We start from the raw sequence: 24,585 nt of genomic DNA on the forward strand, positions 1-24,585 counted from the left end.
ATTAAATTTAGAAACAAAATTATTTGTAGCCAACACACTGTGAAGTATTCTCCACTCTAGATCTCCACCTATACAACAGCCTCCATGAGGGATTCACATCTCTGGGCACTGAAAGGTACATCCTCCATTTAGTATCTATCCTTTCCTTCAACTTTCCAAAGTGTGCAGATTTAGCACAAACATGATAAACCGTTTTCTTCCCCATACTTTGGAAATCCAAAAATTCAAACCCCTTTATCTTAGTGTTCTCTTCAGTTTCCAAATTTTTTTGGTACGGCTTTTAATGCCGCAAAAGTCTTTGATAACAAGCCATTATTTAAAGTAGAATCAACAAATTATGTGAATACTGGGGGGAAACAACACTTAAAGCTCTTAACTACCCCTTCCACTATTCTTACTGACCTCATCCCAACCTGGTCAGCAAGTGACTGAGCCGTTCACTACTGACCTCTTGTCATATCAAGCAGATCTATAACTCTAGTTATTCCAGCATTAAAGAACATTTCAATAACAGAACCTGATACTGGAGGCTGTAGCTTAAAAAGAGGGTTAAAAAACAAAGGTTCTGCACATCCATAATTTTCATCACCCACTCTTGAAAATTTTAACAAACTCCATGATTGAAAAATTGATTCATAGAACTTAAAAAGAGAACAATACACATTTTCAACACAAGGCTTCTCAATTAAGAATAGCTCTTTGTCAAGGTCTGTTCCTCCAAGTTCTTTAAGAATATACAGACAATAATGAATCCATGGCATACCATCAGAGCAGTAGGCCTATAGCAGTTTTTGTAATGTTTGTAGTCTCATTGCAGCAATTTTGGATTCAACATGTTTAAGGCCTTGACCTCCCTCTGCAACGGGAAGATAAAGCACTCCAGGAGGAAGCCAATGATTGCCATCAAAAGAAATCAACAAATGCCTTTTGAACCTTTAAAAGTAGTTCTTTAGGGGGATCTAACACTGTAACCTTATGCCACAGCATTGAAGCGGCCAGATTATTAATCACCAGGCATCTCCCTCTATATGAAAGCTGTGGGAGAATCCACTTCCACTTTTGAATTTTACCAATAACCCGGTCAACCACTCCTTCCCAGTTATTCTCCATACTGGAGAGAGAGAGAGAGAGAGAGAGAGAGAGAGAGTAAATTATCACATAATTTTATGGTGAACTATTTCTTTAAAATCAATCCATGCTGAAAAGAAAGCATTTCGCAGTGTACAGTGTAATTAAAATAAATAATTGTTACATTAAGTGTTCGTGGTTTTATGTTGTTTCCTGTCTGCTTCAAAATGCATTGCATTCAAACATATCTCAACTTTCCCACAGAACTGCAGACAGCAGTCTGGGGTGTTTTGTCAGAAATATTATTATTCAGTAATGTTACCTCTTCCTCACCTTTTCAAACATAATGCAACAAAGGCTTTGTTCGTGTTTGCTTTTTTCTGCCCTAGGAAATTCGTGGATGAGAGAATGAGAGGGTTTTGTGCTTTTGCTTTTGATGTTGATGAAAGATAGAAGAAAAATCAAACGTTTTATAAAAAAATATTCTAATTATCCCAAAGCCGTGTAGAAAAAGTTTCTTCATTTAGAGGCAAAAAGAATGATCAGACCCAAATATCTGGAAAAACCCTAATTCTTGTGTTCTGTTTGTACTCATTCAGAATTCCTGTCCCTGCTCAATGATAGTAGTAATGAAGATTCAGAATGTTCAAACATTCACATAGACCAGCTAAATATGCTGTTGTTTTCTCAACACATGATTCAGTCAGTTATTCTCTATGCCAGAGGATGCTCTATCAGTATTCATAAACCTCAATGACAAATATCTAAAACAAAGTCATTCATTTTCCCCTTAAAGGAACAGCTGATTTTTTCTTCCCATCTGCTGATTCAGAAACTTCATTCAACACATCTCTGCAGGCTCCTGAATCAGAGAAACATTATTCAGCAAAGTGAATAAGTATATTTATGTAAGTGATAATACACAGTCAACCGGTTGTTATCGCAAAATAAACCCTGACGGGGATGGCAATCAGGTCTTGCATCCTTCTAGATTTTGAAGGGGTTTGACTTGCTATAATAACCATCTGACTATACTGTTTCACCACTCGTCCTGTGGGTGGCAGTAGTAGGTTGTGAGTGTACATAAGTGTGCCATACGTGTTCATAAGTTACCTGTGTGTTGCTCGCCTTTTTTCAAAGACATAACATATTGGCGACGAGAATGCTGTGGAATTTAAGTCAGCCTACACCTTTTCTACAAATGTATGATGCCATTTAAGGCATATATTCGTGTTTAAACTATGTCTTGGCAATGGACGAAGAGCTGTCGGAAGCCCCAAAATGTGCTCTACTGATTCACTACCTGGGGGCAGAAGACCAGAGACTTTTTTGCATGCTTAAGGTTACTAATGATAAGTACAACACGGCATTGCAAGCTATTCGCACATTCTTCGAGCCAAAAGTGAATGTCGTAGCTGAACGGTACAGATTTCGCCAGTGAGGACAATGGCGTGGTGAAACTACGGATCAATATGTTGTGGCACTAAAGGAGCTTGCGGTGTCAAGACCACTTGGCTCAATGTAGAGTTGAACTACATGCGAATTCGGAACCATGGACGAGGAAATGATACGGGATGATTACTGATCATGATGTACTCCTAGAAGTGGATCTTACTTTGAAAAGAGCTGTCACAATTGCCAGCCAAATAGAAACGGTAGAGGCTGAGGCAAACGTGATGAGCAAACCGGCAGATGGCACAGTACAAGTTATACAACAGTCACGTCATCAGCACAAAAGACCCAGCCACAAAACGGGGAAAAATGCACAGGCATTACGAGGAGCGATGGCGATGCGCTCACCTACATCCCAAGGGAAAATGTGTTACAGGTGTGGTTCAAAAGGGCTGGCATCAGGGCTGAGTTGTTTTCAGAGACTGATGTCGACCATACTCAAAGGACTTGCACGTGTTCAATGTTACTTGGACGACGTCATTGTCTCAGGAAAGACCTTTGAGGAACATGATAAGAGCTTGAACGTAGCACTTCAGCGTCTGGAAGCAGCTGGACTTAAATTGAACTTTGACAAAAGCCACATCAGACAGACGGAGCTGTCATTCTTAGGACACGTAATATAAGCTAAAAGACTTCTGCCGGATGCTTCTCATGTCCATGCAGTTTCACAACCTCCACCACCAACTGATACACTCTTTCCTTGGGCTCACATCGTGGTATTCAAAATTCATACCGATTATTCTGCAGTGGTCGAGTCCCTCAGAGCATTGAATCTGGGATCTGCTTCATTCACATGGTCGACTGAGGCACAGACAAGTTTTGAGTGGGTGAAAGACCTCACTTTTTGGGACACTTTTTGACCCTGAGCTACACACTATCGTTACAACTGGCGCTTCTAATTACGTTCTGGGCTCCATTCTCACCCAAATGCACCCGGACGGGTCTGAAAAGACTGTTGCTTTTGCATCACGTACCCTCACACAGGTAGAATGCAAGTACTCCACAATTGAGAAGGAAGCGTTAGGATGTGTGTAGGCAATGGAGAAATGGAGAACTTACCTGTGGGGGCAATGTTTTCCGTTATGTACAGACCACAGCCCACTCACAACACTGAAGGGACAAGGACAAGCAGAACTTTAGATTGCTCGGTGGTCAGCTTCAGTGTACTGTAGGTTGATGACTTTTGACTATGACATCCAGTACAAACCTGGACATGAAAATGTTATAGCTGATTGCTTGTCTCGATTGCCATTACAGAGCAGAGGTCCTGTGCTGGAGGATGACGTGGAAGTAGTCGCACTTACTTCAACCCTCATATCTGCTGATGATCAGGGCTACCTGCCCAATATACTGTGAGCTTCCTGACCTACTGATGACCAAATGGTCAAAGTCCCCTAAGGGCCTAGGACCTGATCTTTTGCCATACTACAAAATCCAACATGAAATTTCTCTTCAGGATGATTGCATGGTAAGAGGCACACACAGACTTTTTAGTACCCCTTCCAGATGGAGCATGGGAGAAACAGCTATAGACAATGTGGGGCCCTTTGACAAAGCTCCAGCAGAATGTCATTTTTCTGTGACTTTACTAAGTGGCCAGAGATTGCTTTCACGCCTCAGGTAACCTCTTCAGCTGTCATTCAGTTTCTTTCATCTGTGTTCAGCCGTGAAGATAACCCAAAGGAACTGATCTCTGATCACGGCTCTCAATTCATGCCATGAGAGTTTGAGATGTTTCTGTGAAACCGAGGATTTATGCATCGAACTTCATCTGTGTATTATCCTCGTGCCAACAGAGAGGTCGAGCCTTTTAACCGTACTCTGAAGCACGCGTTGCTAACTACCCTGGAAGGCAAAGGTTGGAAAGAATTCACAAGGGAATTCTCACAAGAATACTACACCTCATTCGACTACTCTGCATTCACCTGCTGAATTGTTACATGCAAGACAGATGCTAAACTTCACCTAACTTCACATCTCAGGATTACAGACACTGCAGCATCTTCATCAACCATGTGCGCAGAACATTGTGGATCGAGTGAAAGAAGAGATCCAAAACATACACTGATCGCAATCGTGGAACGACGGAAGTGTCATTTCAACAAGGATCTTTTGTTTCTAGTGAAGCGACCAGGTATTCTTCCTTAGCTGCAATCAGCATTTTCAAAACCATTGAAAGTACTGGAAAAGACTGGTCCTTACACTTACAAACTGTCTGATGGATGAACCAGTATGGGCTCGGGACTATGTTATGAACTAAAGTCGGTTCATTGATTCCATGTGAAAAGTACTTTACATGGGGGAGTGATAAGGTAATGCATATAGAGTAAAGTGATGTTCTGTAATGCATGTTGTGCGACTGTTGAATTCAGGGGAGAATGTTAAGTTCATGTTTGAAACATTGGTACTATTAATGTTTGAAATGTTGGTACAAGTATGCAATGTCATTGTGTTTAAATAGAGCATTTGGTCGTTGTACAGAACATGAGTGAATACTAAGTTAAAAGAGAGCGAGATGTGGTGTCACCACAAGGTTTTGAGAGTACATGAGTGTACCATACAAAGAGATGAGTTGAGTCTGCGTAAAAAAAAGTGTGTTCATGAGTTACCTGTGTGTTTTTTGCTTTTTAACAAAGACATACCATCTACATTGCCCTGCTTATTACACAGTTGCTTCAAATGAGTAAGTAAATGAGCATAAAATATTTAGTGTTTAGTTCAATTGACTAATCAAGTATTCCAGAGAGCTGTGTTATAATTATGGACAATTAATGTGATAAAGTGATAAGTAGAGATAAAGTAAAAATAGAAGCTTTAAAAAATATGCAAATGTATCACACAATGACCCCATGCAAGACATTTATAATATGTATTCTAAGTGTTCTGGGGGTATTCGAAAGGGTGTGGCAAAAACTAACCCAAAATGTAACGTACTATTTAACGAAAGTTGTAAGAACCAAAACTTAAATGCATCATGAAATACAACGGCAAGAAATTCCTCAAAAAGTATCCATGTACCAACATCCAAGGACAGAATTGTTGTTAATATGCCAGTATATATATTTTTTTTCTTTCTTCTTCAGTTTTTTTTTTTTTTTTTTACCAAGCCCTATCATCATTCGGCATTGAAACAGCACCGGGGTGAGTACATGATTTAATTTTAGAGTGAACTAACCCTTTAAAAATACTTTTTACTCCACCTATGTGCAATTAAACATTATCAAGAACATTCAAATGAAACATTACGAAGCTCTTATACTTATTATAAATCGTAGCTTAATCTTTTTTTACAAATGCACTCACATGTAATGTGAAATTTGGATCGGTCCACCACTTGCCCATTCAGTTCTATTCACACATCATATTAAAGATGTCTCAATGACAGACAATATAATAACTAACTTATTATGAGAAAAATGAATGAGGGTCTTCTTGTAATTTGTCGTGTGTGACCTGGCTCCGGTCAGCCCAGTGCTCTGGGGTGTCTCAGTGTTGACTACAATGCCCATGACTGGCCGTTTGACTGACAGCCCCTGGGCAGATGAATCGGGCAGACTGTCAACCCGTGTCAAAGCTAGGGCAGGTGCTGACTGAGACAGGCCAAGCATAGCATATAAGGCCAACAGTAAATTAACTTTCTCAACACCCCTCTCAGCAGGCAGCCAGAGATGCGACTTTGAAGAAGAAAATGAAGGGGGGAAGAGAGAAAGCAAAAAAGACCGAGGAGAAGAATAGCGCATGCAGGCACAGTGAGAAAAACTGAGTAAATGGTCTTAAGTTCCTGTTTGCGAGCAGCAGGCCTGTGGGTGTTGGAGGCATATGAAGTTGACTCAGCTCTCAGGTGGTGTCAGAGTGACTGGGTCTGAATACATTAGACATTGTGAAATTAGAAAGATACCATGTCACATTTCTCAGAATGTGCATTTGTTAGCTTTCAGCTGCATATAAACAATATCGAGTGAAGTCGAAAATGTGGTCAATAACTGTGCGCAGCCATTTGTTAAACCATATTTTGATTAAATGTGGTTTAAAACACACACACACACACACACACACACACGTTGGGTTTCCATGATTTATGGAGACTTTTCATAATGATTTTTATACTTTGCAAACTGTACCTAACCCTACCCATAAACACAGCCCTCATAGAAATATTTCTGCTTTTTTACAGTTTCAAAAAACATGATTTATGCTGGTTCCTAATGGGGAACAAAAAATGTCCCCACAAGGCCAAATATTTCTGGTATTGTCAATTTTGTCAAATTTCCACTGTAGCCTACTACATTTTTATCAGCCATTTGAATGAATTGCAATTTGGTCTTTAAATCTATTTAAATTAGCAAGATTTTAGTGATTTGTATGTCATGTTATAACAAGTGAGGGTTGTGCGTGTGTGTTATGAGAACAGTAGTGACTAGTAAAATAGATAAATTACCATAAATGCAACTGTTACTAGCTAAAAATAGTGCAAGTGAGCCTGTCTTGTAAACTCTTTAGGATTTAGGATTCCAATAGTTGACTCATGAGAGCATACCCTTCCAGCTATACCAGCCCAGAGCTGCCCTAATTCATCTTCATATCTCAATTTTCTCTTCCCCTTTGGTCATGGAAATGAAGGTCAGTAGAAAGAATCCCTGATTAAATCTCATGTATCAAGGTTTCAGAAGCATCTGCATTTTATCTCTAAATGCAAATATCCAGACTACGGAAGCCCTGAACCGCATGGTGAATAAAGAAAAGAAAAAGAAAACTTATCTCGTTATTTCGAGATATTAAGCCGTTATTTTGACATATCTCGTTATTTCGACATAATAACTTGTTATTTCGACATAATAACTTGTTATTTCGACATAATAAGGGGACATTATAAAATGCATTAAGCCACATTTAGCATTCTTATAATGGTTTTCTATGGGAGGAAAATGCCTAACGTGAAATTAAACGCGTTGCGTTCATATTCTGGACTCATCTGATTTTTTGTAGTATACTTTATTATGATTTTAGAATCATAATGATTAATAAATGCACACAAAATTATCCGTGAACTTGATAAATGCTGCAGATATGTTCTACTATCCACAAACAAATTGCTTTCAACTTATGTGTGCAAAATTCAGAATTCAACAAATGTGCTAGCCTGGAAATCCAGACCTAAATCTGAAAGATTAATGGTCTGGCGTCGACTAATGAAAATCGGCCAGCTCGAGGGGCGGCACCAAGCATGCATTTGAAAATCTCACTGCACGCAATTGGATAACACTACGACCAATCACAACAATAAACCCCATATGCTTAGCTACCAGCGGAGCTAACTGGTAGATTATACTCTTGCCGTATCCAGTCGGCAAAACAGCAAAAACGTCCTTCTTGCAAAGGAACGATTCGAGCGGCGTCTTCTGTTCCTGTTTTAGATAAAAAGCCAAGTCTAACTCATTCATTGTAGCGGCCAAAGCCAGTTTCAAACAACTGGTGTTCATCCATAGCCATCTTGCAATGTTTACTAATGACTTCGAAGTCACAGCGCTGTCGTCATCTGTTTAGCTCGCCTCTGGCCCGCCTATATCAGATAACCCGATGTGATTGGTGCAGCTCAGATCGAGGGGCATATTTAATGAGCATCATTACTCGACACCAGAGTAACTCGCTGAGCAAATTCAACTTGTGCTCTCGCGAGAACTCTGGATTACCAGGGTACGAATGTGCAGCAATTTGTACAAATAGAGACATTTTTGTGAATAAAGTGTTTTATTTTGTATTAGTTATCATAATTTGCGCATGTAACAAAGAAAATGTAGGGGAGAGCGGGGCACAAACCTAACACATTTCGGTTTTGGCTCAATTATCAAAAAAATTATTAAGTTATTAATCTTATTTTACACAAGAAACATCTCTGCTACAAATGAACACTTAAAAGTTTTTTTCTAGGACCTACCATTTTCGTACAGTTGCACTGAAAGTGACAGAAGTGCAGATGTTACAACTTACCCCATATGCAGGGTTAATTGTAACAGACAGAGGGGTTAGTTGTAACACTTGTGTGTAACACACATAATTCAGTACTATTTTATCTGTATAGTTTGATATTGTTTGTAGATCTGTATAGATAGAATCCATACATACATCCCTCATCCAAACAGGAAAAAAAACATACTTTGACATTTAAATTCCAACATTGTTTGTGAAAGTCCAACAAAGTTAAATGTGGCAAAATAAATATATAAATAAATACTCAAAGCTGAAAAGTTGTGTGGCTCCCTGTTTTCACTTCATTATCGTTGTACACTTGGTGGCTTAGTTGTAACACTGTGCTACATCTAACCCTGCTGTGTAAAAAATATTTTAAGCCTAGCTAACAGTTGCTAGGAGTTGCTGATATGTTTCAAAATGGTGCTATGTTTTAGCCAACAAGACAGTGATTAAGGTAATAAAGTTAGATTTGGTGACATACACACCCTACTCAGAAACCGAAAAAAACTATGATAAAAAAAAAATGTACTTGCATGGTGTCAAAACACTCTTTGTCCAGTATCTTAATGAAATCTTATCAAAACTTTCCACAAATCCGTGGGAGACCGTCTTCTGGCAGAGAGAAAAAGAGCGGAAACACAACCTGCTTGACCCTGACTAACTATGTAAAAGGTCCGTGTTACATTTAACCCTGCATTAGGTTGTGACTCGCGCTCCCCTACAGGTGACACGCGTGCATTTATTGACATCTTTTCTGAGTCAATCTCATTTGAGTGTATTCGGCAATGCTCAACGTGTTATTAAACGCGTTGCGTTTATATTCTGGGCTCATCAGATATTTTTTGTACATATACTTTATTAGTATGCTTTTTACTGTGTTTGGTCTGTTAATAACACTGTCCGTCTCTTTATGTTTAGGTTTGTATTAATTTCGATATGCCACTAGAGGGCAGAATAAGACGGAATTAAAGAACGCGTTGTAGTTATGTTGACCTATACTGTTTTCATAACACTGGATATTCTACTAATTCATACTTTTCTAAAATGTTGCAAAATGGCAATTATCTTATTTAGCAATTACATATAGTTTTGTGCTAGTTTTGTTGTCAGTATTGCTTTCAGCCAGCTTTATAGTTTATCTATTAGATTTGGCTTATTTGTTAACTTTACACAACTCATAATCGCCTTTATATCATATAATTATTTCTTTCCCTTTTTTTTATATAATGTTAGTTCCATTGGTATTCCGTTCAAGACCATTCCCGGAGTCTCCTTAGATTTTTATGAAATAAGGTTTGTGCTGCCGCATAAGTTACAGTTTCGAAAGTTTTCTAATTATTTTTAAAAAAGAGACATTTTAATGCTACTAAAAGACAAAACAGATATATCTGTACTGTCTTTTAGTAGCATTAAAATAATAATAATAATAATAATAATAATAATATGAGTCTGCGTGTTTGACGAATCCGACAACCTACGTAGTTAGTAATGAACAATTTCTCACATGAGGGAATTCAAATTCTATCTGAAATGTTGTAGTAGGCTACAACATAACAGTCTTTTGCCATAAATCCAAAACCGCCATTGTAAAATCCCATTAGAAATTCCCAAGGGAATTAATGGCTTGAAAATGCTAATTATTTCAGGTTTTAGAACTGAATATCACTATTCTGCTGTGAACATATCAGCATCAGAAACTCGAGCTATTTTCTTGTGTACTGTAGTGTAAATAGAGTGAGTGCTGCCTCCTAGTGGTGAAAAACTGTATAAAATTGATTGTGTAAACTATATTGACTGTATAAAAAGTCTCACTGAACATGGGACATCATCAGACTTCTCAGTTTTTTGAGGAAAATTGTCTAACCAAATCACTGTGTTGTCTGTGAACGGAACTCATCGCTCATTATGAAAGAAACTCACCCACTTCTTCCCATTAGAACAGCATTTACTGTACTCTCTGCTTCCTGCACACTGTTCAGTCAGTCACTGTAATTAGTGCATTTGTCCATCCTCAGCAGCTCTTGATGTATGCCTGGTTCTATGGCTAATTATCCACTGTATTGATCACTGGAGACAACTGTCTATTTATTTCCAGCAGTAGAGCAGTTACTCTCCATTTGACATCCTCATTAGGATTCAGCAGAAGATATTTAGTGGACCGATAACATCTCATTCAACAAAGGCAAGACAGGGGTACATATGAGGAATTATGGCCTGTTCTGCTCACATGGACATGCTGGATGAAAACATTGAGTCTTTCAGAGGCTGGGAATCAATTGTGTGGCATGGATTTCACCTGGAGGACTGGAGGAGACATGGAGTCATTAATAGAGTTGCCTATTTTGAGGTAATTACTTGAATTACATTTTGGCTTTGTTTTCCCCCTCACAGATATTCTGTTTTAAATGGAAACATTGAAATATCCGAATGCAATGAATATATTGCTGCAGTTAATGAACTGTTTTTTGTGTGCCACATGTCCCCATGACTCACTAGTGATACAATTAACAAAATATAATTATTAGAATAATTAACAGTTAGTTCGATTTAATTAAAGTTATCCAATATTCTTTTACCGATATCCGCAGACACTATCAGGTCTACTAATTTATGACTTCATATCTCTAAAGGATAACACATAAACACCATACAGGTACATAGCGTGCTAAATATTAATTCATAATGAACTTAAATGGACATGGCAACGGACACGCAAAAGGTGTAACTTAAAAGTGTGTTATATCTAAAATAAAAAAAATAAAAAAAATAAAGTGTTCTTGCTGCATTTTTGTAAAATTATGTTTCTCATCCAGGTCATGAATGCATTATGAGGGTTAATAAAAACATATTTTCTAAATATATATATATTTAATAAACATTTGTATTAACTAACATTAACAAAGATTAATACATTCTGCAAAAATATGCTGTAATTGTTAGTTTGTTAACTAATGCATTAACTGGTGTCAGCAAATAAAACCTTATTGTAAAGTGTTACCATTATTATTGTTATTCTTATTAGTTTATGCTGAGTTGTTGTAGATTATTTTGTTATCATTGTGGCAGAAATAATTATTAGAAATGTAAGTGTAGACATTCATATTAATGTATAATTAATATTAATTAAACATTATTTATTTAAAATATATGATTATTTTATTAATCAGGACCAACATTTTCATTTGATAAGAGGGTTCCTGAGGATGACTCTGTTATGGTCAATCTCTGTGTGTGGTCTCATCTACTTTCACAGTGGGGTGATATCTCATCAGTGCTGTGCTTTACTTTTCTTCATTTAAGCTGATAATCAAAGCTATATGTCAATGAAAGTCTATATATGATTAAAGCTTGATGGGGGGTCGTCTCCCCTTACCAGAAGGATTAAACTCAAGCACTTGATGATATGATAGTTGGCAGTGTTATTGGAGATCAGAGGTGCAGCGGGGCTGATGAATTGCCCCTCACCGTCGGAGACAAATTTAGACCAGCTTGCTGCTCCAAATCCAAGACGTGCCCTTCACATCTCTCAGCTGGCGCGCGTCCGTGTGCATATACCTACTGCATGAGAGACACATTTCTGCAGACACACCTCACAAATACTCCAAGTAATGTATGACATGACATACCAGCCCTGTTTTCTGGAAATATGAAGTCATGCATGATTGATAGCATTATAAATCTCAATATGTGGTCACCTGAGCAATATTATGCAACTAAGTCAACATATACTCTTGCTGTGATACTCAACTGGATATGCCTGTGAGGTCATCATGAGCATGCCATCTCTTACCACGGGACTGTGAGGGTCCGATCGCTTCGGCATCAGTATACCAACCTCCAAAATCAGGGTTCACAACCCTCAGCAGGCATCATGGAATGTCTGGACTTAAGGGATCTCTTCACCGTAGCCCATTTTATAAAGACCAGGTGTCAACACGGCCTGAAAGCTGGTCCCACCAAGGATAAGAATTATGTCTTTTTTGAGGTGGAGATCCTGGACCCCAAGAGCAAGGCGCAACTCTGCTACCTGGATAAGGTGTGTGTGCTTGGCCACCTTAGTGTTTGCACTGAGCATATTAATATGCTATTATAGTATTTATTTATTATTATTTTGAATTACTTTTTATATTGTCTAATTATTATTACTTAAAAAAAATGTATTTAGTGTTTATTCATTTTTATTTCAGCTTTAGTCGTTTTAGTACTTGTAGTAGGCCTACTGTAGTAGTTGCCAAAGCAAAATTTCTAATTTCCATTTAGTTCGGTTTTTTTCATCGAATCTATATTTTATTGTATTCGTTTTTCAGTGAACATTTTTTTTTTTTAATTGTTTTTGTTAACATCACTGGCATTGGGCCACAAATTATATTTGATTAAACAAATGCCTTGTTTCAATTCTTGAACTTCCTCAGGTGGAGCCCAACGCCACTGTTGCAGAGATCAAGACATTGTTGCACAAAATTTGTAAGTGATTTTTGTTCTTAAACAGTCAAAGACTTAATTTGATATGCTTATTCAAGCTCGGAAGCTTACATATATATGACCAAGCTGTTGTAAAGTTTACAATTCTTGAAATCCCTGTAGATCCCAAGTTTTATCCATCAAGACAGGCACTGAAGCTGCATCCTGGTAAACTTACTTTTTATTTCTTATTTAATATTTTCTATTCCGTTCTATTCTATTGGACATCCTGTGTAATCACCAGCATTTCTTTCAAAGCCAGTAGATGCACTGAACTTGATCAAACCTTCAAAGGAGATGGTCAAATAAAAAAGAGAGAATGAACTCATACAGTAGTCAGATGCTTTTGCAATCATACTGTAGATCTGCAACAGCTGTGGCACATATGTGTGCGTCTGCAATTCTCCTGCCAGAATATCAGGCATCAATTCACACTGGAGAAGTGAGAGAGTGAGAAAATGGCAGCTTTCAAAAAACTAAAGCTGTTCACACTGCATTATTTATGAAAATTTTGTTTTCTTTTAGTGACATGTGAAGGCCAAGTATGGTAACCCATACTCGTAAGTTGTCCTCTGCATTAACCCATCCAAGTGCACACACAGTAGGAGTAGTGAGTAGTGAACACACTGCAAACTATGGACACACACACCTGGAGCAGTGGGGAGCCTTTTTCTTTTCTTTTCTTTTCTTTTTCTTTTTCTGCTGTGGCGCTCAGGGAGCGTTTGGGGGTTAGGTGCCTTGCTCAAGAGCACCTCAGTCATTTCCTGCCGGAATTGAGAATCGAACACGCAACCTTCGGGTTACCAGTCTGACTCTTTAACCATTGGGCCCAAAAAAATTGTTTTTATAATATATATCTAAACTGAGGTGCATTTCTCTTGATATTTATGTTATGACTGATTCTCAGAGGGAAAGGCCCTCAGCGATGATGATGTGCTGGAGGATCTACCAGTTGGCACGACTGCAACGATGTTCTTCCAGGACCTCGGCCCACAGTTAGGCTGGACTATGGTAAAGAAAGCAATCTGATGCATGCTTATTTAGACAATAGCAGTGCATACTGTGTGCATGCCAGTAATGGTGTTTTTGTTGCGGGCTGATTGTAGGTATTTCTGGCAGAGTGTCTTGGGCCTCTTTTCATTTACCTGCTGTTCTACTATCGGCTTCCATACATCTACATGCCTGAGTATGACTACACCCAAAGTCCATTGAAAGTTGTCAAGTGAGTTCGAAGTGAAAAATCTTGTTCAGATGAGCTGGACTTGATGAATACTAATGAACAGAAAATTGATCACACTTAAATTTAGTTTATTATTTTTTTGGTGTAACCTAATGTATTTAGGTTGGTTCAGTGGTGTTAAATAGTATTTTTGACTTTAGATGCTACCACATGAAGCACATTTTTAAGTTTAAAAAAAATGCAGCTCATGTAACTTTTTCTTTTAGTGTGAAATAAATCATGAATAATTTACCAAACGTGTGGCAAACAGTTTGCAAGTGGTTTATATTTGATCCTGTTGATACAGGCTGGCTTGCTGGTGCCACTCTCTTCATTACATCAAGAGGCTTGTGGAAACTATTTTTATTCATCGCTTTTCTGACGGAACGTTACCTTTACGCACCATCATGCTGGTATGTTTATGTCTGTATTTTTTCATGTAATATATTCATGAAGTATTAACTTTTTCTTTCTCTGTATTTAATATGCCCCTGCTGTTTTTATGCACTTAAAAATAAGACTACAGGCTTTCCAAAGTCGTATTGTCACAATTGTTCCTGTCTTGGCACATTAGCTAATGTGTCTGAAGTGCTTATGACATTAGCATTAGTTCGGTGGTGTCAGTGAAGCATTGAGGAGCTTTTGAGGGGGTATTTGGCTGCTTTCCATTAAGTGTTGTCTTGCTGGTTTAAATGATGGCCCTACAGTATCTTTCAACACTACATATGGTTTGACCATATGGAAGAGTCGTTGAAAATATTGCCTGCACAAATGCTAACAATGCAAATGAGAAAGCTTATATTAAGTAACACATAGCTCAAGTATACATTTAAGGTTTCCCTTTAACATTAACTATGGTATTATTCTTTGAGCAGTTACTTTGTGTTATGTGATCCTCACACACATTTATAATGTCGTTTCTTTAGCTCTGTCTGTACTACTGGGGATTTGCATCATGGCAGGCATATTATATCAATCATCCGCTCTACACACCACCAAGTAAGTGCTCATTATGTCACACATTAGATTAGTTTGTGTCCCTCATATTAACTCCTAATTGTTTCTCTAGGCTATGGGAGACTTCAAATCTACTCTGCACTGGCAATGTTTTTGGTATGTCAAAATCTCTCTATTAATTAAAGTCAAATATTTAAAGCTATTTTATGTAACTTCTTTAATTTAATTTTGAAAAAAAAATGATAATGAGAGAAAGGTCATCTTTTCCAAATCATGCCTTTATCCAAGTTTGATAAACATATTATAATGATTAATATTTTAGAGCTGTCAGGACTCATTTCGTCGGAAATTGCATGCTGTACATAAGTAATTCACTTGTGCAAGTCATGTCATGTGCTTTGCAAAATGATTCACTTAAAAACGCCTTTAAAACGCCATAAGCCTGCTGGTCAGAGAAAAGTCAAAACGTGCATACAAAGCCCAAGCATGTATACAAACACCTTTTACAAACCAATTGCAAATACTGAAAGTGTAATCTATGCTAAAAGCTTAACAAATCATCTAATACCATTAAATATGAAGTGTCTGTATAATATGTGTTATTTTTTTCATTTGTAGAGCTTGTTTTGTTTGTTTTATAGAGAGCTTGATTAATCTGGCCAAAAATAAACTTTTAAATACAACTCTTCCTTTTCATTATACAAATGTGTTTCTAACAATGTCTACAAATTTATAAAACTGATCTGAGATCAGCTAAAAACCTCTCAGGTTAGGACTGTAACCCGGGTTCCCTGAGTAGGGAGAGACACTCCATCAGGTTGTTTACGCTTTGGGTACGTGGTTTCAGCACATGTGAAATCACGCTAATTCTATTGGCTGCCAGTAGTCATATGACTTAAATTGTCACGTACCTGGGAGCCTGGGACCATCCTGCCACATCACAAGAAGATCCAGACAGCAAAGCTCTTAAAGAGGCCATGCCCTGAGTAGAGTGGGCTCTAATGCATAGGGGTGAAGGTACTCCACGCACTCCATAGGTCAGACAAACAACTGTTCTGATTTACACCAATGGCCTGAGCGGTGGACAATGCTAAGGGCCCGAAGAGGGTGTGAGAGATTAAGCCTCTCCTGCACCGCAGATTGAAAAGGCGGTGGAAAGAAGGCCTGAAGGACCACTGAACATATGACTGAGGAAGGCACCTTCGGAACGAAATCTGGCCTAGAATGTAGAATAACTCTACCCGGAGCAAAGACAAATCAGGAGGAGGCAACTGGCAGGCGCTGAAAATCTCATACACTCTTCAGGGAGGAAATCACAAGGAGAAAGGGTACCGAAAGAGTGAGAACTTTACTCAAGAGGCTTAAATGCTGCCATAGCCAGAACTTCCAGGACAATAGCAAGGTCCCAAAAAGGAACTCTGGACTGGGGAAAAGGCCTAAGATGTCTCGCTCCCCTCAGGAATTGAGACACCAAAGGATGCCTCCCCAGGGATGCTCCATCAATGGGTATGTGGCTAGCAAAAATGGCCGGCACAAACACCTTAATTGCAGATGGAGTCAACTCAACAGAAAAGTAGTCTTGCAGGATCTCAAGCAGTGAACCAAGAGGGCAGTTAACCGGGTCCAGGATCCATGCTCTCTGCACCACCAGGAAAGTAGCCTTCACTTGAGGCGTACAGTTTCCTAGTGGATTGAGCCCTAATGCTTAGGATGGTCTCAACAACCTCAGTTGAAAGATCAACACCTAGAGTTGATCCCCTCCATATTTTGCTCTGGGGTGATAAATTGTTCCCCCTGCCTGAGACAGAAGATCCCTTCGGACAGAAACCTCTAATGGAGAGCCGTCCAGTAGAGATATCAGTTCTGAAAACTAAACTCAGGCCGGCCAAAATGGGGCTATGAGTAATAGGCAAACCCGCACTGGCGTCTTGTCTGTACCATGGCATCCAACCCCAAGGGTACTGGAGGTGTTAGAGAGAAACAGAGCATTCATTTAGACAAGCAAACAATAAATAAGACAAAAGATTTTGCATCAACTGACTACCGGCAGCCAATTGCGTGATTTCACATGTGCTTCAGAGACCGGTAACATGGAAGCTTTGCCATAGCATCATTAAAAATGACTCAGTATTGAGTTCCCTCGAAAGGGAACCACATACAATAGACAATGGTTCATTGGTTAACAGAGATCTTCACCCCCTAGTGGGAAACATTTTGAAATGGTTATGCTGTAACAAAGCCTCATTTGATTAAATCATGTGACATTGGCAGTTTGATACACAATCCGAATCACTGATTTGAGATAAATTGTTCACAAAGATTTTGAAGCTTCACAAAGCAGCGTTTCAAAAGTGCCCATCACTAGCGAAAAGTATCTCCAGCTGTGCGTACTGTGAAACTGAAAGAAAAATTGCAAACTTCAACACAGCAAACCTCTGGGGAATCACTGTTTGTAAAAACAAAGAAACTGTTATTTATGCACTTTTATTTTTTGGGGGGGCCACATGTTACAAAGTGTAGCTTTTTTCTCCATCAACTCTTTGTCTGTTCATTTTTATTCAGGTCTGTGAGTTTGGCAATCTCTCAGTTCATCTGATTCTGAATCGAATCAGCTGTAATGGTGAGCCCTAATAAAGATTCATCTCTTTAGTTGTGTGGGCGTAATCATGACCGATAAAGACAGACAGTAAAACCCAGTGATTGTGATTAATTACCATTTCTTTCTTCCATTTCATAAAGAAATCTGTGGGTGTATGCTGTAAAATTGTATCTCATTAATACCTGCTTCAGAGACTAGACATTCTCCTGAATGGATCCTCAACTCTTTAGTTTCTTGAATATTATCCAGTTATATATAGTTTTCATTAACTTATAACCTTATGATCTTCTCACACATCGACAGGGTCCAGGCCTACAGAGATTCCTTATCCCACAAAGAATCCATTCACTTGGCTGTTTTTCTTCGTGTCCTGCCCAAACTACACATATGAGGTTTGTAATGTGTACAAAACAAAGTAAGCTTTTTCATGACAAAAAAAGCAGTAAATGAGACATTTGGAACATCTGAGGTTATGTCCACACCTGTAGAGAGCAGATACATCACAGATACAGTGTGTGAAATGTTTCTGGTTAAAGTATCCTTGTGGAAATATTGTTTTGTGCAGTGATGCAAAATTTGAAACCTGAATTTATTTCCAGGTGGGATCATGGATCAGCTTCACAGTCATGACACAGTGTGTTCCAGGTACACAGTGTTACAAACCAACTGCAGAGAGTCCAAATGTCTGAGACCACAAATCGAATGCAAAAAAATCTAATCGAAACCTGTGAATTAAAGTTTATATATTTATGATATAAAATGAATGAGCTATATTTAAGGCTTTTTTTTAGGCAACAATCTTTTTTTTTTTTTTATAGTTATGCTGATTATTAGGTCAAAAGTGTTATAATGCTTTTAAGAGAAGTATCTTATGCTTACCAGGCTACATTTATGTGATCAAAAATACAGTAATAACAGTAATTCCTGAGATGGCAATTCAGAATTTTCAGCATCATTACTCCAGTCTTCAGTGTCACATGATCCTTCAGAAATCATTCTAATATGATTATTTGGTGCTCAATTATTATTGATACTCACTTATTAATAATGGTCCTCCTTAATGTTATCAATGTTGAAAATTATCTTTTTTTTGCTGCTCAATATTTTTTGTAGAAACCGTTATACATCTTTTTCAGGATCCTTTGATGAATAGAAAGTTTAAAAAATAGCATTTATTTCAAATTAAAATATTTTGTAACATATCTTTACTGTCACTTTTGATCAATTTAATGCATTCTTACCAAATAAAATATTAATCTCTTTAGATAGATAGATAGATAGATAGATAGATAGATAGATAGATAGATAGATAGATAGATAGATAGATAGATAGATAGATAGATAGATAGATAGATAGATAGATAGATAGATAGATAGTTAGTCTCTGACTTTTTGACTTCTCTGTATATAAATGATGTGTATATATTTTGCTGCACCTGCCTGATAAAAACCATGAATCCTTCATATTTCTGCAGTTGGAGTTTTCGCATTTTTGGGGTTTATTCAGATGACTATATGGGCTCGGGCAAAGCATAAAACCTACGCCCAGCAATTTGAAGACTATCCTGATCTGAGAACAGCCATCATTCCACTCTTCTTCTAGATCTGTTGGATAAAGGATGAATCTACATGCACTTTTGTCATTGGACTCTTCACCAAACATCAGAAAAATAAGTCTATTTTTTTCTGTCAGACCTATTTTTTTTTTTAGACAATTAAGTTTGATAGGCGATTAATTACTAGTAATTGCATTAATTACTAGTAATTGCATTAATTATAAAGAGGCTTACTGAGCATATACTGAGGTTATACTTCAAAGTCAAGGAAGATGTACTGACAGTGACTAATACTTATGTGCAGGAGGCATATGTATCACAAACTTAAACATTTGCTTGACATCAAAGAGTAAGTTGAGTCTTGACTCAAGGTCTTCAGACCATCAAGCAGAAAACATGGTGTACAGTGTGATCCTGTTTTATTGTTGATTATTCATTTTTGTATTTCATTAAAACATTTTGCAGAACGTATCAGAAGTGTTTTTGTAGTAAAGAAAATGTTACTGAATATTTTTATTTCTCAGAAATAAGTGATTATCAGTTTTCAAGTGTCAGTATTTTCAAGATATGGTAAAACAACAATCTTACAGAATGGTTTTTATTGTTAATGAAAACCATCTGTTGTATTATTGCATATTAAAACTATATTTGCTTAAAATATTTACTGATGAATACAATTGAAACTCTCTATTCCTCAAAACAGACACATTTACTCACTGATTTTCACGGTTTTCAGGGTTTGGCTGTTGGTAGATGCCATAAGTATGTATTCACTGCATTAAAAAAACTCAAACCAAATAAAGAGTTTCAGAGAGAGTGCCAGCCAGCTGACCCCTAGAAAGAGTAACAATAAAAAGTCACTTTCTTGAAATGCTGCAAATCTGCATACGTTTCAGGTTCTGATAACAGATTTCAAATTTATTTAAGCTTATACTGTTGGTTTAACCAGTACAAAATCAACACATTATCAAAGTTATATTAGAATGAAGCATTTTGGTGAGTGCGTACACAGGCACTGCTGTAGCAGATGCTCTTTCATTCAGCATTTGAAAGATTTGTACAACAAAGAAAAATTGCAACACTAATATTTACAGATGTATAAATATAATGAACATTTCAGATTGTATGGGAACCTAAAGTAAGTTGTGTGTCCAACAACTTAAAAGTATTTTCCAAGAGTTTTATACATCTGCTTCGCCTGACCTGCATCAATTCATCCGCATTACTGTATCAATGAAGGTTTCCTTTCATTGGGTGGAGATCGACCTTTGGCTCAAAGTGCTGTGGACTAAGGGCAGATGTTCAAACATTTTAAATATAATAAAAAAATCTTTCATTTTTTAACTTAATATAGATGCAGTTGGTTGTGTGTATAAATACATATATAAAAGGCTTTATATAAATATAAATAAGGGAAAAAAGGGAACTTTATAAACACTTAATCACTGTCCCTTTGAAGCATCTGAGTTCATTCTATCTGTTTTTTGACGTTACTCTTTGTAGTGGCGAGATCTTTTTCTCTCGTCTTGATCCTGATGCTTTGAGATGAGGTGGGACAGTATCTTCCTCTCCTGACTGCTGCTTGGCAAAACTCACAAACACCTGTAAGGCAGTGAAACAGATGAGCTGTTAGTCCTGTCAGTCAAATCAGCTGAGCAAATCGAATTCAATCTCCAAATGGGAATTTCAACCAATAATTCATTTCTAATGAAAGGTCCCTAAAGCACAGCATGTCAGTTTTACAGAATCAAGCCATTTTTCTTGTCTGCGGTGAAAGTGAAATGCTAAAATAATGCTGTGGGCAGCTGATATAGTTTGACATGAAAGAGATTTGTTGCTTGATGCTTGATCAAATCACACCTGGTCTAAGGTGGTCTGAGACACAGAGTAGTCCTCAATGTTCAGTCTCTCTTTGTTGGTCAGCACCAGCTGGAAGATTCGTGCCAGTGAAGCGGTGGCGATTTCATATTGTAAAGTGTTGTAGTGTTTCTCTCGCTGTATACATCCCGGGAAGCTGCTTTCCATGAAGGACTCGGCCGGGCCCAGGTCAGGAGTCAGGCCTGCTTTTGCAGCTTTGAGCTTCATCGTGACTACATAACCACCTCCAAACCTGTCCACAAGTACAATCAATACACACAATGCATATAAAATCAGATATGCACTTGTTTTGTTGACCATTTGAAAGATTGTTACGCATATCAGCATTAAAAGTTAAACATTTAAAGGGGACCTATTATGCCCTTTTACAAATTCCTGATTTAGTTTTTGGGGTCTACTAGAATAGGATTTCATGCTTGAATGTTCAAAAACACCTTATTGTTCACATATTTAACATCGTTGCAGCACCTCTCTTCTCAGTCTGTATCGTTCTGTTTAGTTTCGGTCTCTGTGAAGCCCCTTGTTCCGAAAAGCTCAATGTGCTCTGATTGGTCGGCTAGCCAGTGTTGTGATTGGTCAACTGCTTCTAGTGTGTTTTTGAAATGTCACGCCCCTTACCATAACCTTGAGTTTCAACACAGTACTAATGCAACTAATGCAACTCAACCAGGCATACAGGGGAAAGGCCATACAGGATACATACCCTTTTTTTGCGTATGCCTTGGGTGGGAATTATTAACACACTTAAGAAGTGTACATTCCCGGAAGTTTCAGAAGTTCAGAAACAGTGCTTACCGATATAGAGAATAACTCCCTGTGGTCTTTGTGCTTTGTAACTTTGCAGACCTTTTTCATGCAAAATTACACACTAAAGGCATAATAGGACCCATTTAACACTGGAAAACCATTTAAATTGATGTGTGGTAATATGGACATGGCATCCTTGAGTTTGTATATATATAAAAAAAACGTTCCAAAATAACATACTTACTTGTATTTCAGATGCTGGATTGTGCCCAGACATTTAAATGTCCCATTGACCATGATGGCCAAACGAGTACAAAGAGCTTCACACTCTTCCATACTGTAAATGCAAACAAATAAATAATGTAAACATATTTAAATTTTATTTGAATAAGAATGATTAATACATTAAAATAATATTTGGACACTTAGTTATTTTTTTCAAATATATTTGTATTATATATATATATATATATTTATTTATTTTTTTGGTATAAATATATTAATTATAAGTATTTATTTAAAGAAACAACTATGCATGTGATTGATTGAAGTACCTCTGAGATTGTAAGTATATATTTCAATAATTTAACAACACATTTGCATGTTCACTGTTCTCTGATGTTGGTTAATGGTAACATGACATGCAAGTGAACAGATAAAATATCTAATCTTTTTCAGTATTTTAATACATATTTTTTTTATATTTTATATATATATATACATATATAGAGCAGCATTGCTAGGCCACAAAATTATACTGTGATATTCTGCGATTTGAACTGTGATGTGACATTTCATTTCACGTTAAATATCTCATATTGCTACTGATTTACTTTCAACATGGTATAAGCTGTTAAATGAACAATGATGCTCTTCACTCTGAAACACACAATGCGACTGACAGTAAACTTCATTAATTATTAAATTACATCCTGTTTGGGAAACCCTGACAAATACTTGCCTGTGTGACGTCAAAACGACTGCCCTCCCATCACGGATGATACTCAGAATGGCGGTCCACAGGAACCGACGGGAGTGAGGGTCCATTCCTGTGGTGGGCTCATCCTACACACATTTACAGGGTTACATTACACCAATGTTTTGTTTTGCGCAATGACACTGGGAATGCTTAGGAAAAACATACCAGGAGCACTAAAGGAGGACAGCCAATCATAGCGATAGCAGTAGACAGCTTCCTCTTGTTGCCCCCGCTGTAGGTACCAGCACAGTTTCCGGCATATTCAGACAGACCCAGCTTCTGAACGCCCCATTCTGCCACCTACAGAAAACATACAGTCATACATCATGATTGTATCAGAATGCTTTAAGAATTTCAGCCAACAAAGCCTAACATATAGTAGTTATTTGTGAAACTTTTCTACTTTCACTCAAGTATGTGTTCAAGTGTCATGTACTATGTTCTTGTCCTGGTGTGTGTCATGTGATCTGTAAGGGGTGGGAGTCTCACTCTGCTAATCTCAGATTCAGGGATCCCACGGAGGCGGGCGTACAGGTACAGGTGCTCCCTCCCCGTCAGCAGTTCGTCTATGGCATCAAACTGAGGACAGTAGCCCATGTTCTGGTGCACATCCAGTATGTTGGTAAGAATGCTGAAGAAAAGCAGTTCATTATTAGCGTTTACATCCAATGTAAGTTCACAACTAGTGGCTCTTTATAATTTGTACATTACCTGTATCCAGCTACTGACGCCTCGCCTGATGTCACATCTGTGTCTCCGGTTAGCATTTTAAAGGTTGTGGTTTTACCTGCACCGTTTACACCAAGAAGCCCAAAGCACTGCAGAAAATTTAGAGTCGTTCATTTCAATTGAAAGAGCAGCAGTATGGTTCATATTTTCAAATCTAATCATATTTTTTTTCCAGTGATACCTCCCCTGCTGGAACTCCTACACAGATTCTGTCCGTTGCTGGTCGTTTTCTGCGCCTGTATGTCTAAGATTAGACCGCACATTTCAGCATGGCATTAACGGTCCTTCAAAACACTACAAATTCAACACTGACATTGTTTACAAAAAAATTAATAAAAATGGAAGCTTTTTGTCTTATGGTCACTTACTTTTGACAAGTCTTGAACAAGAAGGATGTCATTCTTGTTCCCTCCTTTGTAAATGCGCTCTCTCTCCTGAGCTACATCATCATCTTCATCTTTAACAGGACTCTTCACATAGTCTGTCACCCTGCACATTTCACCGACACAAATAATAGTTACCATCATCTGCTGTTCTAGAGTTTCTCCTCACAGCTACAGTAAACACAAAATATTAAACAGATCCAATTTTAAAGCTAACTTTTCTTTTAATGTTTATTTTGCAGTTGTAGAGTAATAGTCAGAATCAGAATCGTTTTGTCTTTTTGTCCTCACCAGTGATCAAGGAAAAAATTGTACTGGATGAGCAGGTTAAGGGTGAAATACACGAAACCCTCCACAGCCATACAGACGAGATTCTTCCCCACAAAGTTCCATCTGAACGGATCCATGGAATACTCCTCCCCTGTGCCAAGATATAGTTTATAGTAAGGACAGTGGCTTCTTTTTTTTTTCTTTTTTTTTTAGGGGGCGCCAGTAGCAGATCTGGCTCACTTGTTACAATAGATGAGATAAAACATGACAAAAGAAACTACTTAGTAGTTCATTGTATTAGCAATGTTAGTTAGCAA

General features: G+C 37.8%; 2 protein-coding genes across 2 annotated transcripts in view; one reads left to right on the forward strand and one right to left on the reverse strand.

Annotated features, from left to right (window-relative positions):
- Window positions 1–10,699: 10,699 nt before the first annotated feature.
- tecrl2b (trans-2,3-enoyl-CoA reductase-like 2b) lies at window positions 10,700–19,329 on the forward strand (the record flags this gene model as incomplete). The annotated part of the gene is made up of 13 exons (XM_082171817.1): window positions 10,700–10,837; window positions 12,476–12,526; window positions 12,903–12,954; window positions 13,075–13,119; window positions 13,859–13,962; window positions 14,058–14,173; window positions 14,478–14,583; window positions 15,097–15,169; window positions 15,240–15,283; window positions 17,690–17,747; window positions 18,030–18,118; window positions 18,326–18,371; window positions 19,202–19,329. The coding sequence occupies 13 exons, from the start codon at window positions 10,700–10,702 to the stop codon at window positions 19,327–19,329; spliced, it is 1,050 nt and encodes a 349-aa protein (XP_082027943.1).
- Window positions 19,330–19,679: 350 nt separating this feature from the next.
- Window positions 19,680–24,585, reverse strand: part of abca4b (ATP-binding cassette, sub-family A (ABC1), member 4b) — a 48,575-nt gene continuing 43,669 nt past the window's right edge. Inside the window, 10 exon segments of the mRNA XM_082172749.1 lie at window positions 19,680–20,884; window positions 21,143–21,392; window positions 22,152–22,244; window positions 22,869–22,972; window positions 23,052–23,186; window positions 23,376–23,517; window positions 23,598–23,704; window positions 23,797–23,859; window positions 23,984–24,104; window positions 24,290–24,419. Coding sequence (XP_082028875.1) covers window positions 20,756–20,884; window positions 21,143–21,392; window positions 22,152–22,244; window positions 22,869–22,972; window positions 23,052–23,186; window positions 23,376–23,517; window positions 23,598–23,704; window positions 23,797–23,859; window positions 23,984–24,104; window positions 24,290–24,419 — 1,274 coding nt within the window. The 3' untranslated portion in view covers window positions 19,680–20,755.

The sequence above is a fragment of the Leuciscus leuciscus genome, assembly GCF_965113295.1.
Source record: "Leuciscus leuciscus genome assembly, chromosome: 6".
NCBI classification, from domain to species: domain Eukaryota; kingdom Metazoa; phylum Chordata; class Actinopteri; order Cypriniformes; family Leuciscidae; genus Leuciscus; species Leuciscus leuciscus.